The sequence below is a fragment of the Peromyscus leucopus genome, chromosome 2, assembly GCF_004664715.2.
Source record: "Peromyscus leucopus breed LL Stock chromosome 2, UCI_PerLeu_2.1, whole genome shotgun sequence".
NCBI classification, from domain to species: Eukaryota; Metazoa; Chordata; class Mammalia; order Rodentia; family Cricetidae; genus Peromyscus; species Peromyscus leucopus.
Genome location: NC_051064.1, coordinates 82,020,551 through 82,039,168, shown reverse-complemented (window position 1 = coordinate 82,039,168; position 18,618 = coordinate 82,020,551). Strand labels below are relative to the sequence as shown.

Here is an 18,618-nt window from a genome sequence, read left to right as displayed (position 1 = left end):
GCCACCATGATTTTACCATGGTACCAAGGGCTAACACGCTTTTATAAGTCCCCTTGGTTATGGTATCTCTTCACAGCAATAGAACACTAAGACAGAAGTTGGTACCAGAGACTGGGTTATTGCCATGGCAGGCCTGAATATGCTGTTTGTCAGAGAAAAATATGCCTCTGAAACTATAAGCAAGCCCCTATTAAATGCTTTCTTTTATAAGTTCCCTTGATCACAGTCTCTCTTCACAGTAATAGAATAGTAACTAAGACATACACCAAACTCAATAGTTTATGATACTAAACACACAGAATTTGTTTTAAGATTATTCTTTTAAATATATAAAACAAATACTGGGGAAAACTGATAAATAAAAGCAGAAACCTTCTATGAATGAAAATGGAGATCCTACTACAGAATATAGGTTGAAGAGTCACCTGCCTTTTTATGACTACATCCTGCTTGTACATGGAACTGACCCTCTTTGAACTTAGTTTTGTTATTAAGACAGGAAAATAATATTCATATTATTCATAAAAGATTGTAGTACCAGCAATAGTAAAAGTAAAAGGAATTTTAGTATGCAACTTTCATTTTTTCAGAGTTATCAGTTTTTACTGGCAGATTCTAAGCATGAACACTAATCACTGTGGCTCTAGAGGTCAGAACCTTATTATGACCCAAAATATATACAGGATAATTTAATGAGGTAATATTATTGGCTGTAAATGGCAAAGAGTCACAGCAATGTAATATATTATTACTAATCCCTTAGTTTGTTAATGTTTGCTACTGAAAATGATCTTTTTGGCTAATGGACATCAACTAAAGATGTCCATACTAAGGAAAAGTCATCGATGCAGCCTATGCAACCTGTAACCTGAAACTATGGAAAATAACTTTAAAATAGACAGTTTGTAATGTTTGTACATTTGGACATTCTCACACATCTAGATTCCCAAGCCACAAATGTCAAATATCTCTCAAGACACTAGTAGAAATTGATATGATCATTACAAAAAGCTGGAAGGTTGTTGGATGAGAAACGGCTCATAAAAAGTTAATAAAAGGTGCATAAGATGAAGATATATTGTTTACAGGTATGGAGATGTCAAATAATAGAAGACAGTCTTTTTTTTTTTTTTTTTTAATAAAAAGAGTAGAGGAGAAAAATAGTATTAGAGACAGGACAAGCATGTTAGGATGCAAATTGCTATACTGTCATAATCTTTTTAAGTTTTTAAGTCAAGGGAATGATTTCATTAACCAAGGAGAGGATAACTAAACTATAGTTAAATTCATGTTATCTAGGCACAAATTCTATTTACTCAGAGGAAGTTCAGTCTTAAATAAAACAAACAAATGTGTTGGTGGTGTAAATTGCTGGCTATACCTTTCTTTTCTATAAGATTGACCTTCCAGGGCCTCCGTGTTGGTCTTCACTTATCCCTTCTTAGGTAGTAAGGATCAAAAAAATAGTACCTGGCTCTCTTCCCATTCCCTGTACAACATTGCTGCTATTTGTTTCTTCCAGAAAAGATTAAATTAAATAAATGTGTAGTTTCATAGAGAATGCATTACACATTTTAGGTGATACTTTTCACACCACTCTACTTCAATTGAACCTCTGACACATGAACTGCACAATCCATATACAACTCTTCACATACCCTGTACACAGATCCAAAACTAGAAAGGATATAAAAGAGCTTGACTCATTCATTTGTTCAGTCACTCAACTTACATATTGTGTTTAGTGCACACTAGAAACTGAAGGGTTCTGTGCAATTAAGTGTAAATAATAGCTCTCAATTTCTAGTCTCAAGTACATTACAGTCTGGACATGTCAACACTGACAAGGTATTCTAGACCTATGAAGGGTCCAGGAAGGAATTCAGATAAAGTGTCAGCAATTGGGAGAGGAGGTCTTACCACATTTGAGTTGACTCTATGTCTGAAGCATGTGATGTTTACCACATAAGGCCAGTCATCAGGCTCCATGAGTACCCCAGCCGCATGGGCACATGTGACATGGAATGAAGCTGGGCATCGACCATAGGAACACTGGATGCAGGCTCCAGAAACCTTCTTAACCCGGTGTCTGCAGAAGATGCATTTCTGAAGGGTTAAAACAGAGAATAACACCCATTCATCAGAGAATAATAGTTATTAGATGAACAACACATTACATCAAGTTCTGACTCCAGGGGCCTTACCAGCAAGAACATCTGTGGCAAAACAATCTTTTCACTTTAAAAGTAATACACTTCCACAGTCAAACTCCACCAGACATTTTCTGAATTACTTCTTGTGGTCAGAAAAATCAAATTCTTTTTCACATGCTTCTCCTCAAACAGACCTCAGAACAAAGCCCTGGGTAATCTTGTATGCCTGCAAGGATGTTTCTGGACATAGCAGGCTTTGTGTACACCTAAGTTAGAACCCAGGTGCAGATATTCTTACATTAGATGAGAATATTGAAAATATCCAAACATCATATATATGGGAGAAATTTTCCATTTACAAGGAAATGGAAAGCAATAAATGGTTCAGTGTGGAAACTAGAACTCAAGTATTTAATAATCTAAATCTGAATGCTTGCTTCTTGATGGAGACAAAAATGCCTCCCAAAGTGGGAAAAGTGAAAACTATCCCGAAATAGTATGTTTTTATTGAACATTTACAGCTGAGAATGGCTGGGGAAGAATGAAAACAAACAAATAATAATAACTACCATAATCTAAAAACTAAGTTTCACAGAAAGGCCTTAAACATTATCAGAACATTTGTTATGAGAGATAGAGAAAAATCAAATATTAGACTTATGTATGGTTACTTGAGGGTTAGAAGAAAAAAAATGGTTGTGGATCAGCATAGGGCCAAGAACAGAATGATCCCAAAGCAAAATCTTTAATTACCAAACACAAAAAGATTTACAACTTGGTTAAATGCTGGTGCAACGGCTCTCTTTTTACAGGTCCTCTTTTCTTCGTGGGATAAAATAGGCTCTTAAAGTATTAAAGCCATGTGGGCACTTATCACAGTCATGTAAGAATCAATGTGTACTGAACTTATAAATCCTTTTTGTCCTTACCTCTGATTACTGACAATCTTAAAGAGTGTTCCTTAATCTTACTCTGCTCTCTTGCTAACTATCTACAGTAACTGTCACAGCCTCTACTCATGCTGTCTTGCCCACAATAGAAATGCTGTTCTCACTGGTCTTTTATTTCATTCCATTTTAGTTCAGCTTCCCAGAGCTGCCAGGATTACCTTTATGCAATATAAATACTATGTTGCACTCCTCAATGACATCTGGTTATCTTTAAGTTCTTTCAGGAAAGGAGTTGGGGGGGGGGGGCGCAACATGACATGGAAGAATGAAGTTTGCAAAAATCCTTCCATCATCCAAGAGAGCAGTCTTAGTTTTCACTGGTCTCCACAAGGGCACTACTAGATTCCAGGCATGAAGTATAACCTGGTTTCCCCTTATACTTAGGTTCAATGTACAATCACACATTTTATACTGGAGACTGAAGATGTGGCCTGTTTAAAACATACACATTCATACAGACATGAAGAGAGAAAGGAAGAAGAGGAAAGCAGAAGAAAAGAAGAACAGGGATAAGGGGATGGGGAGAGAAAGTATACTATAGAACAAAAACAAAGTCTATACAATCTCAAAGCATTACTTTATACCTTATCTTGGTATTTTTAAAAATCATTGGACTCTGTTTTGAAACAGCATGAAAGGAAAAGAAACTGTTAGAAAGCCATGGAAATTCTGATCAGAACATTGGCTTCAGGAACCTGATATTAGGAAGGGGTTAAGGTTTGGGTGTCTTTTCCTTACTCACTGCTCTTTGGTGACAGAGGTCAACAGAGGATTTATATCTTCCTTTAAACAGAGCTATCAGCTCAAGAGTGGGAATTCAACCCGTGTCTTCAGGCAAGCTAACAGTCATGTTTGTTTGTTTGTTTGAAACAGCATCATACTAAGTTGCCCAGGCTGGCTTGGAACTTGTTCTGTATCCCAGGGAGGCCTTGAAATTGTGACTCTCCTGCTTCATTCTCAATCCCAGTTGTTTGGATTACAGAACTCTGCCACCAGGTTTGGCTCAATAAAGTCTAAAATGGCAGTACAATGCTCCTTCCACAGGAAAAAGGGGAACTTAAGGATAATAAGCATTTAAGAGAGAGGAAACTTCAGAAAGACAAGCCCATTATTGAAGATCATTGTTTAAGGTATCAGTGATGCTTGGGAAGGGATGAAAAGACAGTATCTGTGCAACAACTAATAAAGGAAACTCAAGAAGTCAAATGACACATCTGAGAGAAGCTCACCTATGGATGCTTTAAAGTAAGGTCACCAAAGTGCTGACTTCCAGAAACTAATTCAAGTGAAAAAAGCTGACACTGATGACAAGGGATTGTCCCCTTAAGTTACTCTTTATTTTTTTTCCAGGGAGGAAACATGGGACTGCTCTGTGTTTGTTGAATTAAACAAAATCCTTCAAATAGATTTTAGTCAAGTTTCACGTTCTGCTTCATGTATGTTTCAATATATACATCATCAAAAAGACATTGGAGCTATGAATAAGAGCAACCTGGAGATCTTCTCTAAACAGATTGCTGACCTCTCTAAGATTCTGTATATCTGCATTTATATTTTATGACATATTCTCAGTGATACTGACTCTGATGCTCCATATAATCAGGTTTAAGGAACTTCGGGTTAGAAAGCTAGAAAATATAATCAACTATTTTGAGGGACTTTTAGTACAAAAAAATTCAGAAAGTAGATGTCTTTTCATCTGTTGTACAATGTGAAGGACTGAGACTCCTCAGAAGAAAGATTTATAGAGCATTGTACTTTCTTGGGGAACTGGATTTCCATATTTATTTTCATGGCACAGGCCACTGAGAGCACTAACAGACTGAGGAGGTAGTGAGGCTTTGTGTATCATTTCTTGATGTCAGAGCATATAGTTGCATATAATTTGGCAAAAGACATCAAGAAATGATGAGCTGTGAAGGAGTTCGAGGTTCAAAGTGTATATCTTTCTCTTTTTCTATGATTTCTGTCATTTTGCCAGTTTTTATCATTCTTATTCCTTCTATAAATACCAAGGTAATTCTAAAATAGGCAGAAATGTCTAAAAATAAAATTACTGGGGTTTTTTTTTTTTGGTGCTCCATACAACCTCTTAGACCAGGCAGTACTGCATATCTTGCTCCAGGGATGATCCTGGTGATCTGTGTGATCTTTCCTTTCTTTAAGATCCATTCCCAGTCCCCACACCTAGTCCTACTTGCATATCCAGTGCCTAGTCTAGTCCGCACTTGCACTGGCCATAACCTATACGGGCTTTGGATAGGAGGCACATCCTGTATGACATCAAATGGTCCCTGCTACCATCTGATATCATCCCTCATGAGTGCCATATAATCTTCCAACTAAGTCAGGTCTTACACATTTTGCATCAGGGTCACCCTATTAAGTCTGCCAGATCCTCCCACTCACAATCCCCAAATCTAGTCCATGTTCCCAATCCAGTGCAGTGGCTGAGTCTGTACTCTCATAACATACAATCTAGAGGCTCTAGACCAGAAGCATACCCTGTCTTCCAGCAAAGAGTGCCCACCCCCACATCATTTCCAACCTTCGGGTCCAAGCTTCCCCACTTAACTTGTGTTGTCTCAGCACACCACGTCCAGTTTTCAGACAGAAAACTAACAAATCCACATGTCAAAATTTAGCCACAAAATAAAAACAATGCGAAAGACCAAGACAGTATGTCGCCTTCCCAATCCACCAGTCCTACACAAATATTTGCCACTGAGAATTACCTAGGTGAAGGGGGTGGGAGGAGAAGAAAGAAAGAGATAAATTATAAACTTCAAAGAATATCAGAAGTTTAAAGAAGACACAATGAAACCGCTCAATAAGCTTAAGAGAATAACATCTGAAAGATGCCCAGGAAAATATAAACATAAGTCTGAATGAAATGACGAAGGCAATGTAGGATTTGAAAATTCAATAAAGAGAGATATATTGAAGAAAACACAAGCTGAAGTGAAGATGGAATTGGAAAATTCCCAAGCAGAAAAACTGAGGAAAAGCCTTATGAGTAGAATAAATCAAGTAGAAGCTAGAATAATAGGACTCAGAGATAAAGTAGACAAATTAGACAATGCAAGCAATAAATATGAAAAATTCAATGAAGCACAGAAAAGAAATACAAAGGAACTGTATGAAATGATTAAATCTTTTAACTATAAGCATAGATGAAGGCAAAGGAAACCAGGCCAATGGCACAGACCAGACGTTCAACAAGATCATAGAAGAAAATGTTCCCAAATATTTTATTTTATTTTATTCCTAAATAAAGTAAGACATATACATATACATACAAGAAGCAGAACACCAAGCAGTTAAGACCAGAAAGAAACTTCTTATTATGTATATGATCAATAAAACACTAAGTATACAGAACAAAGAAAGAATATGGAAACCTTTGAGAAAAACGGTGTCACATATAAAAGAAAGCCTATCAGAATTAACTGCTGATTTCTCAATGGAAACTTTGAAAGCAAGAACTTGGATTGATATACTCTAAGTTCTAAATTACCACTACTGCCAACCTAGACTATTGTACTTGGCAAAACTGTCTGCCATAGTATAAGAAGAAATAACTTTCTATGATGATACAAACAGCCTAAAAGAAAAAAAAATCATGTTCACAAAACCAACCCTAGAGAGAGTAGCAGAAGCAATATGTTGGATTGATGAGAGAAATACACATAGCCAAGATAACTTATAAGGAAAACAAACAAAGCTATAATTAATGAAATACAAAGCAAATTAACATAACAGCAAAAACCCACAAAACAAAAACCAAAATAACTGTAACCTCACACACCTTCCAATAATAACATTAAATATTTAAAAGTTCCAGTTCTCTAGTTACAAGACAAAGCCTAGTTGAATAGCCCAACTAACAAAATCTACCTATCTATTGTCTATAAGAAATTCACCTGTCTATAGGCACCACATCAAAGATAAAATTGGGAGCAGGGAAGACAATCTAATCACATGGGAAGAGGAAGTAAGTAGGAATTACTATCCTAATCTCTAAAAAAAATTAGATTCAACCTAAAATTATTCGGAAGAGATGAAGAAGGGCACTTTATTTTAATCAAAAGAACAATTAACTAAGAAAACATTACTATCCTAAACATATGCACACCAAACATTGGGGTACTAAATTTCATAAAAAGTGGCCAGGCGGTGGTGGCGCATGCCTTTAATCCCAGCACTTGGGAGGCAGAGCCAGGCGGATCTCTGTGAGTTCGAGGCCAGCCTGGTCTACAGAGTGAGTTCCAGGAAAGGCACAAAGCTACACAGACAAACCCTGTCTCGAAAAAAACAAAACAAAATTTCATAAAAAGTATACAACTGGAATTAAAGCCACATATCTGTTGATATAATCATTAATAGTAGAAGATCTCAATATCACATCTGAACAAAAAATAAAGATACTGAAGAGAATTAAATTATAACATATATCAAATGGACATAACAGATAACTACTGAACATTCCACCTAAGCACGAAAGAATACATATTCCCCATGGAAAATTCTATAAAAGAGGCCACATCCTAGAAACACAAGAAAAATCTTAAGAAATTCAGGAAACCTGAAATAACCTCATGTATGTATCCATTCTGACCATAATGCAATCAAACTTAAAATGGACAGTAAATCAATCCCTCGTATGTACACAAACTCATGGAAATTAAGCAACCCTTTACTGAATGATGAATGTGTCAAAAAGTAAATAAAAAAAAAAGAAATTAAAAACTCCTGCATCTAAATGAAAATGAAAACAACCAAACTTCTGGAACACATTAAAAGCAGATCCATGTTGGAAATATATAGCTCAAGTGTCTATCAAGTGCCTGGCAGTAGTGGCACACACCTTTAATCCCAGCATTGGGAGACAGAGGCAGGCAGATCTGTGAGGTCGAGGTCAGCTTGGTCTACAGAGTCAGTTCCAGGACAGCAAGGACTATTACACAGAGAAACCCTGTCTTGAAAAACTAAAAACAAAACAACAAAAACAAACAACAAAAAACCTAAACAAATAAAAACTCCTAAATTTAAATCCAGCAGGTGGCAAGAAATAATAAAAAATCTGAGGAGAAATTAATGAAATAGAAACAAAACAAGGAATCAATGAATCAAAGAGCTTGGAGGGATAAACAAGATTGATAGACCCTTTGACTAGCTAAAAGAGATAACCCAAATTATCAGAAACACAAACAAGAAAACACTACAATTAACACCAAAGAAATTCAAAATGTTATAAGAGAACAGTTACAAATTCTGCACTCCATTAAATTCGCAAGCCTACAAGAATGAATTTCTAGATTCATTCAAACCACTAAAATAAAGCAAAGAAGTCTATAACCTAGAGAGACCATTAACAAATGAGAAGATTGAAATAGTAATATTTCTAACTGAAAAGTGTCCAGGGCCAGATGAACTCATAGCAGAATTCTACCAGACTTTCAAAGAAGGTGTGCTGTCAATCATTCTCAAATTATTAAAAAAGAAAAAAAATGAAACAGAGGGAGAACTCCTAAATACCTTCAAAGACAACATTCCTGTCTTAGTTAGCTTTCTATTGCTGTGACCAAACATGATGACCAAAGGCAGGAACCTGTGATGCTAAGGCCATAGAGGAGTGCTGCTTACTGGCTTGTTCAGCTTGTTTTATATGTTTTTTTTTTTTTTTTTTTTTTTTAAATAGAACTCAGGACCACCAGCCCAGGGGTGGTACCACCCACAATGGGCTTGGGCCCTTCCTCATCAATCACTACTTATAAAAATGTCTTGTGGGCTGGTGAGATGGCTCAGAGGTTAAAAGCACTCACTGTTCTTCCAGAGGTCCTGAGTTCAATTCCCAGCAACCACATGGTAGCACAGAACCATCTACAGTGGAATCTGATGCCCTCTTCTTGAATAAGGGTGTACATGTAGATAGAGTACTCATATACATAAAATTAATAAATAAGTCTTAAAAAAAAAAAAAAAAGCCTTAGCCTGGGCGGTGGTGGCGCATGCCTTTAATCCCAGCACTCAGGAGGCAGAGGCAGGTGGATCTCTGTGAGTTCGAGGCCAGCCTGGTCTCCAAAGCGAGTTCCAGGAAAGGCGCAAAGCTAAACAGAGAAACCCTGTCTCGAAAAACCAAAAAAAAAAAAAAAAAAAAAAAAAAAAAAAAAAAAAAAAAAAAAAACAAAACAAAAAAAACGCCTTACAAGTCTGCCTACAGCCTGATTTTATTTATGGAGGCACTTTCTCAATTGAGGTAGTCCCTTGTTTCAGACGACGCTAGCTTGTGTCAAGTTGATATAAAACTAGGCAGTACATAGTATAATACCCAAAACAGATAAAGACACAACAACAACAACAAAGCAAACTATAGGCCAAAATTTCCATGAGCATGGATTTTGGAATTCTCAATAAAATACTAGTAAATTGAATATAAGCACATGATCAAGAAGATCATCCATCAAGCTCAACTTAGCTTTATCCTGGAAATGAAAAAATGGCTCAACATATACGTGTAATAATCCACACAAATTGATTTAAAAACAAAAGAAAACAAACCACATGATCAACTCAATAGATGCAGAAAGAAAAAAAAAAGATTGAGAAAATGCAATATGCCTTCATGATAAAAGTTCCAGAGAGGGTAGAACAGAAACAAATAAACCTCAACATAATAAAGGCTATGTATGAAAATCCACAGCTAACTTCTTCCTAAACAGAAAAAACTTGAATCAATCCCAGTAAAATCAGAAATGACAGAGATATCCACTATCTCCACTCCTTTTCAATATGTATTCAAAGGACTAGCTGGAGCAATAGGTAAGAAAAAGAAATTAAAGGGATACATTAGAAAAGACAGTCAAACTACCCCTATTTGCAGATAATATATTATACTTAATAGACCTCCAAAATTCTATCAGAAAATCTCTAGAAATTATCAATAATTTCAATTGAGTGGCAGGATACTACATACAAAAATCAACAGCTTTTCTAACCACCAACAAACACACTGAGGAAGAGATCATGGACATACTCTCATTTATATAGCCTCAAAGAAAACAAAATATATAGGAATAAACCTAACCAAGGAGGTGAAAAATTTTAATTTTCTGAAGAGATTGTGAAAAATAGTAGAGAATGGAAAGACATCCAATCTTGTGGATTAGTAGGATAAACATTGGAAATATGACTACTGTACCAAAAGCTATTTAACAGATTGAAGGCAATTCCAATGAAATCCCCATCTCACTCTTTACCAAAATGGGGAGGCGGGGGAAGAGGTGGGATCCTATAATACATATTGAACACCAAAGACCCAAGGATTGTCAAAGCAATCCTGAGCAAAAAGATCAATAGTAGAGTGATTATCACTCCAGACTTCAAGATATATTACAAAGAATAGTCATCAAGATATATTACAAAGAATAGTAATATAAATGGTATGGTACTGGTACAAAAAACAGACACATTAGACAAATGGAAAAAAACAGAAGACCCAAACATGAGGGCATACAACTACAGCCATCTAATATTTGACAACGATGCCCAAAATGTACACAGGATTAAAAAAGAAAAAGCCATTAAAAAAAATGGTCTTGGGAAAACTAGATGCCCACAAACTAGAATGAAATTATACCTATAACTATCATCTTGCACAGAAACAAGCTCCAAATCTATTATAGACCTAAACATGAAACCCAAAACACTGCAGATAAAGAAAACATGGTTGATACCCTACATGTTATAGGTTTAGGAAATGACTTTCTGAGAGGATTCAATTTGGCCAGGAATTAAGGCCAACAACTGACAACTGGGATCTCATAAAACTAAAAATCTTCTGTATAGATAAAGAAACAAACAAGCAATTCAGTGAAGAGGTAGCCCCCAGAATGGAAGAGAATCTTTGCCAGCTATATACCTGATAAACATCCAGAATATATAGAACTCAAAAACAAAACTAAACCAACCAAACAAAAAACCCAGAGTCAAAAAATTAAATGGTCGAATTAACAAGTGAGCTAGGCCTCTTAGACAGATTTTACAATGTAAGAAGTAAATGTAATTGAAACTTATCTCAAATATGTTCATCTTTGGCAAATAGAAAAATGCAAATTAGAACAACCTTGAAATTTCATCCTACAGTAGTCAAAATGGCAAAGATCAACAAAACAACTGATAACAAATGCTGGAAGAGGATGTGGGGAAAAATGTTGGTGGGACTGCAAACTGGTCCAGCCACTCTAGAAATCAGTGTGGAGAATCCTCAAGAAGCTGAAAATCAATCTATTATACGATCCAGCTTTACCTTTCCTTGGCATAAGTACAAAGGACTTGATACTCTACTCCACAGATACTTGTTCAGCCATGTTCATTGCTGCTCTGTTTACATTAGCTAGGAAATGGAAACAACCTACATGTCCTTCAAATAATGAATGGATGATGCAAATGTGGTTCATGTACATTAGGGAATACAATTCAGTTGCAAAGAAAATGAAAACATGAACTTTGCAGAAAAAGAATGGAACTAGAAAGTATTATATTGTTGTAAGTCAGACCCAAAAAGAAAAGTCCTACATGTTCACTTTCATAACTGGAGTAATTAGAGTAACAAGTAAAAAGGGGGCTATGGTGCATATGTGTGGGAGCACTAGAGCAAGAGTAGCAGGCTAGAAGTGACTGGAAGGGGGAAAAGGGCAAAGTGGAAAGGGGCATTTACCATAGAGGGGGAGGGAGGTCAATATAGATGTAGAAGGACTTACCTGTAGCAGAAATCTTAAAAGTTCTTATTAATAAAGTCAAACCTGAGGCCAGTTATTGGGGTGAACCCTGGAAGATCAGAGCCAAAACAAGCCACAGCTATCTCACCTTGCCAATTCCTTAGCTGGTCCTGTTTCCTCAGACTGGAAGCTTCTGTGTCCTCATCCCAATGACTCTCAGCTGAACTGCTGCTAGAAGCCTGAAAGCTTAACCAGCCAAATGCTTCTCCAACCAAATGCTTAACCAGCCAAATGCTTCTAGTTTCTGGTCCTCACGCCTTATATATCTTTCTGCTTTCTACCACCACTCCCTAGGATTAAAGGCTGGCTTTCTGGGATTAAAGACGTGTGTCACCATGCTTGGCTTTTTCCAATGTGGCCTTGAACTCACAGAGATCCAGAGGAATTTCTATCTCTGGAATGCTAGGATTAAAGGTGTGTGCTATCACTGCCTAACTAGTGGCTTTTCTGTTCTCTGACCCCATATAAGTTTATTAAGGTACACGATATTTTGGGGAACACAATATCACCACACTTACCTAAAATTATATATAAAACATATATACACACATATGTATTATCTAATTCTCTAATAGTATGTATTATCTAATAAAATTATTTAACAAAAATCCCAATAGTAGGCACGAGAAAATCCATTTCAAGTTGTAGTCAGGGTAGTCCCAGTGACTCCTAAACAATATAGGCTATTGCCCTTGGTTGTCTCCCACAGGCTCAAAGAAGTCCCTACTGAAGACACTGTGCTGTGTTCTCAGTATTCCTTACTTACCTAAAGTTCTTTTTCTCATCTTTGTCTAGGGGTGGGACCTAGTGAGAGTTCCTCCTTCCACATTAACATGTCTTTGGTGTTGTATTTGTTCATGTCTTCTTTAAGTAGCCATATTATTGTAGTATCATGGATGACGCTTCCTGTTATTTCTGGGAGACATAATCTCATACCAGATGTCGTAGTCCTCAACTGATAGATCTATAACATTCCTGCATCTAAAACTTATTTAAGTGTTTGTGTTTGTCTGTGTCTGCACGTCTAGTATGTTAAGGTGAAAAGTGGGCTTCAGACCCCCTGAAGCTGGAATTACTCAGTTGTGAGTCACCAGACATGGGTGATGGAAGCCAAACTCTGGTCTTCTGCAACAGCAGCAAGCCCTTAACTGAGCCATCTCTGCAGTCCTACCCATGCATTCTTCATGAATGAACAAGTGATTTAGGCAATGCAACAATGAAAACAGACATCACCTGTATCAGAATACACAATTCAATACTGACAAATTATTACAACTGTCAAAGAACTATCTGGTTAAAGGTGATTGCTGTGTAAGCCCCATAAACTCAGCTCTATTCACCAGAGCCCATAAGAGGAAGGAGAGAACCCACTTCCCAAAGTTGTCCTCACAAAATTGTGCCATATGTGAAGCCAGATGCACATGCATGTTTGTACACTCACACACTTACACAAATAACATTAAAAAATTATTTACAAGTAGAAAGACTGCTTAAATGTACCAATTACATTAAAGAGTTACAACAGCTTTCCAAGATTTCTAACAATCCAGAAAACTGCTTCGTTGGTTCATTTACAAAAATCTTAACGTTCTTCAATTAATTCAATCTATAAGAAACAGTCAATGTATATGATAAATAGGAATGCATATCATTTCTTAGTTCCTTTTCTATTGCCACGACAAAGCACCATGACTAAGACAAACTTATAAAAGAAAGCATTAAATGTGGGGCTCATGTTTCTAGAGGATTAGAGTCTATGACCACCATGGCATGGCAGCACGCAGGCATCGTACTGGACCCATAGCTGAGAGCTTACCTCTGATCTGATCTACAAAAGGGATAACTGGGAATGTCATGCGCTTTTGAAATCCCAAAGCCCAGTACAGTAACAGACCTCCAAATAGGCCATACCTCCTAATCCTTCTCAAACAGTTCAACCAACCAGAGACCAAACATTTAAACATATGAGCTTATGGGGAAAATTCTTATTCAAACCACCAGTTATGTACATAACAAATAAAAGAAACCAGACAAATGGTGTTTTGCTTTTCCCTCCATATGTTTGGTAGTTTTCTTTTTTAATAGCCGCCTTCTTGATTTTATAGTCAAATGTACACATTTCATATTAATGTCCTTCTTGATCATACTGTTATTTTCCTTCCTCTGAACAAGTTATCAAAGCATGATTAATTCTCTTTAAAGTCAAGCCCCTTATTGCTCCTCATCATTTTAAAACATTTTTTCTATTGTGAAAATAAAAACAAGTCATTTTACTTTACTATGCATTTTGTATCTGCATAATTATTTTGTATTGTCATCTTTGTTCACTTTTGCTCCTTTTCTAGTTGTGATTAGAAGAGAAAAGAACACAGAAAGGAAGAAGATGAATCTGAAAGATTCAAAAATTACACCACACTCCAGCACAACCCCATACCCAAGTACCAAAGATATTAACCAGATCGCTTGAGCAACTGCTTTCCTTGAGTGCTCTCATGTCACCAGCAGCCTCTTCATTCTCCTTATGCCAGATTTAAATGTTTTGTCATTTGACCTGATTGATCAGAAGAGATTGCTGTGCCAAGAGAAAGAGTTGTCTAAGATAAGAATTGACACAATGATCACCGTTCCCATGTGGGAAAAGTCATTAAGAAATTATTGAGCCAGGAGGGGGTGGCGCACGCCTTTAATCCCAGCACTCGGGAGGCAGAGCCAGGCGGATCTCTGTGAGTTCAAGGCCAGCCTGGGCTACCAAGTGAGTTCCAGGAAAGGCGCAAAGCTACACAGAGAAACCCTGTCTCGAAAAACAAAAAAAAAAAAAAAAAAAAAAAAAGAAATTATTGAGTTTATTCTATATGAGTGGGTAGGAAACATAATAGGTAATCCAAAATTTGCACTGAAAATAAAGACATGGTTATGGTGGCACATACCTATAATTCTATCACTCAGAAAGCTAAGGCAGGAGGCTTTAGGGTTCAAAACCTACATGGGCCGTTGAGAGAATTCCAAGCTGGAAAGTGGCTCAGTCGTTTTGGACAGGATTACTCTAAGCCCATTCAGGTAACTTTTGCCATTCCTTAACAGAAAGACTCACGTCAACAAACTGCATGTATGTAGTAACCTAAATATTGTATGTTTTTAACATGGAAAGCAACTACTTTAATAAGTTATGTAATGATTGCACAAAAGCTAAATATTGAGCTAAGTATAGATGTACGCAGCTGTATTCCGAGCAGCTAAAAAGCTGAAGCAGTAGGATTTCAAGCTCAAGGGTAGCCTAAACTACAAAGCGAAATCCTTTTTCAACAAGAGGTGAAACATTAGGCAGGCACAGTAGTACATTCTTGTAATCATTGCACTTGAGCGGCTGAAGCAAGAGAACTGGTTTGAGTGTCAAGCCAGTATCAGCTACATAGAGTATTCAAGGTCAGCTAGTACTTCATAGCAAAACCCTGAAAACACTCCCCAGCCCCTCACACACATGCACGCTAGTAAAATACTGCCGAAAAGTTTTTAAAATGTAAACCTTGGAAAGAAACCCACCACAAACAATGTGTTTGCATAAGACAGTTTAGTTTAAAAGGTTAACAAATTACTAAAATGTTATAAACTAGCAACAGAAATAGAATGCTCTAAAATAAATCTAGTGTCACCATTGTCTATTTAGTGATACAATGAATAGAAGATACAGCTGTGATATCACCAAGCAAAGTGGACAGGAGTAACTACTTTAGGATGAAAATTAAAAAGCTTCTTTCCCATTTCTTGTCTCTTTTTATGAAAACTACCCATTTTCTTGTATGGGGAAAACCTACTCAGGTAAGGAATTTTCTTATATCCTATCTTATATATGCCAGAAGATGCTAACCAAGACCAGTGGCAAGTGCCCGTATTGATTGGGGGGCTTAGTACCTGATGTCCTTATTCAGAAAGAATTGTCATCAGCAACTTCACTCAGCTGTGGACCCCAGACACATCCTATTTTGTATTCTTCACAAAGTTTTCTATACAAAAAATTATACAAAGGTGTTTCCAAATGTCATAGGTAGAACATTTTAATTATATGTCCCTTCCTCTCCTACCATCCATTAACTGATTATAATATTTAGGGAGGCCTGGGGCCTTATAAACCCATTTATGCCTTCAAAATCATTACAGCTGCTGAAAGCTCAAGAACTTAAAGATCATCTCATACCTGAAATACTATTGCAATTATATTTTCCCTGGTTGGTAAGTAGTGCTGTGTCTGGTGTCCACAGCTGAGTAAAGCTGCTGATGACAATGCTGTCTGAATAAGGACATCAAATATTAAGCCCACAAAGCAATACAGGAAATAGCCATTGGTCTTGGTTACCATCTTCTGGCATGATGAGGCTAAGCAGCAAGGAGGATGCTTCAACTCATGTTCCAGCTTGATTTCTCTGTGTCCTGTCACTAGGACATGTTGTCTTTAATAATACAATTTTACCATCTAGTTATGGTTGGCAACAAAGAGCAGTGAGTGGCAATTGTCTGTATTTTTCTGGAGGGCTTGGGAACCCAAGTATCCAAGAATCCCATACTGATTAAATGAATGGGATGAATGGCACATCACTCCTTCATAAACTTTATTTCCTCCAGGATGAAAATAAGTAAAATCGTGCCTTACTCTAGTGGAGTGTGCAGAGGTATATGTGAATTAAAAGAGAAACCCTCTAAAGACTCAAATTAATTGTTATTATCTGATCACACTCTCCTAGTTACAATTATTTTAAGCCAGAAACAAATAACAAATTGTTGCCTTTTATTCATTCAATACACATTTTAATCATGTGTACAATCATACATACCATAGCATTTTAAACTTCAGTAAAATGTTCTTAGCATTTATAGACTATTAACTTCTCTAAGCATAAATAATTTACTTAAGATACTAAATCAAATTGTAAATAATAATTGTAGCATATGTGCCATAAAACTTTCTTACATTATCAAGAAATAAAAAAAATTAGGGCTGTAAAAATTATTTAGGCCTATTTTTTAAAACAGTTTAAGGATAACTGCTCTCTAGTCTGTAATTTAGGTCTGTCAAAACAAGGTATTTCTTCCTAAGAATTTCCAAAAGGAAAATCTTCTCATTATGTCTCAAATGGGGGTGATTCTGCATAAGAGAATACTGGCAGTGTCTACCTGATCCAGGATGCTGGAATACTGTAATGCACATGATGATCTCCTCAACAAACAATTATCTGCTGTAAAATATCCAGACTGCTAAGACTGAGAAATCCTAATATAGAATAAAAGATGCTAAAGGTTAAGAACTGTAGTTTAGCTGCAATACTCGGGAAAGCAGGCCCTGAACTTTACCCTGGCAACAAAATAGAGCCAGCCCTGTTGTCAGAAGTGTGGGTAACTCAGTCCCAATGTTGGGTGGGGGAAGGCTGTCCCCATTACTCATCTGACATGTGGTGGCATGGGCACAGGACAGATGCAACCCCCCCCCACTTCCCACCCATCCACACCTGGACAGGTGGAGGAGTTGGTCCTGGGGTCGTGGGAGCAGGAGGGCTGTCTTTGCCCCTTACCAGCTTCAGTACTCAGGACAGTAACTCTGTACCTTGCCTGGGCAACACAGTGAAGCTGGCCTTGATGGTGTGGGAGAGCTGAACCTATGGGCAGGTGTGAAAGCAGAACTGGCCCACCTCTCACTCAATGCTGCAAGGAGTGAATTAAACAGGGTAGTGCCTGAAAGCTGACCCTGGGGGTGAGAACAGGGGAGAACTGTGGGCTGATTAACACTGCAGCTACCCAGGACCAGAACCAGGGTTATGACTTGGCCTGCCCAAACATCCAACCCATTTATGATCAGCTGGAGCATGTGGACGGACCTAACTTGCAGATCCAAAGCTGCAGGATCTCCACAATACAGGGCAACAACAGATATCCAAGAAGAGTCCCAGTGAGGGCCTAGCATCAATAGTGTACTTGAAACCAGGCCTCAAACTAGACCAATGATTCTTTGCAATGAGCACTTGCAAGTAAAGATATATGGACAAAGGGATTTACTACATGATTCACTGTGTCACACTCCAGCTTCTATGATAAGATTTTTAATTTTCCCCCCTTCTTTGTTGTCTCTTACATTTTCTTTTATTTGTGGGGGAGGGTTTGGAGGGATGAAGGAATGGGGAAATGAATGGGATCAAGATGCATTATGTGAAAGACACACAGAATAAAAAGAAAGTTAAAAAAATGTGGTTTATTTAAAAAGCATACACCATTTGGCAAAAAAGGTGATAATTGGTAAGATAAACTGATATCTAAATATTTCCCATCTATGTGAAAAGGAAGACAGGTGGGTGTGGATTGCTCTTAAATAATGAGCCATCTCTGTAGCCCTACTTTTTGTATCTTAATCATACTACTCATTAGCTAACAGCTGATATTTCCTCTTAAAGTAAAAACAGTTGGTAATATAATGCGAAATAGTGTTCACTTACCCTTTCTATGAACAAAGGACAGTAGAGTAAATTCCTAGGAAAGGGTCTCTTTGTGGGAAGAAAGTTGTAAGAAACAAGCAACTTGTCTCAGTGACAATGCTTGAAGTGTTCCATAGTGGAGAAATTATGAGTTAATAATGACAGAGACTGAAGAGATTCTAGGAAACTCCGTCAGCACATTAAGCTTGTGTGTTTAGCAAATATACAAAACAGAGGCCTAAACTAATTTTGTAAGACACAGAAATGAAAATAAAAAAGG

The 18,618-nt window shown here is 37.1% G+C and overlaps 1 protein-coding gene across 4 annotated transcripts in view; it reads right to left on the bottom strand.

Moving 5' to 3' along the window:
* Kdm4c (lysine demethylase 4C) overlaps positions 1–18,618 on the bottom strand; it is a 196,988-nt gene that overhangs the window by 29,594 nt on the left and 148,776 nt on the right. For all 4 annotated transcript variants that reach the window (XR_005090854.1, XM_028873963.1, XM_028873964.2 and 1 more), the window contains one exon: positions 1,921–2,106. Coding sequence is in view for 3 of the 4 variants with exons in the window: in XM_028873963.1 (XP_028729796.1) it covers positions 1,921–2,106 (186 nt within the window). In the remaining variant the exon portion in view is untranslated. The remainder of the gene's footprint in view (positions 1–1,920; positions 2,107–18,618) is intronic.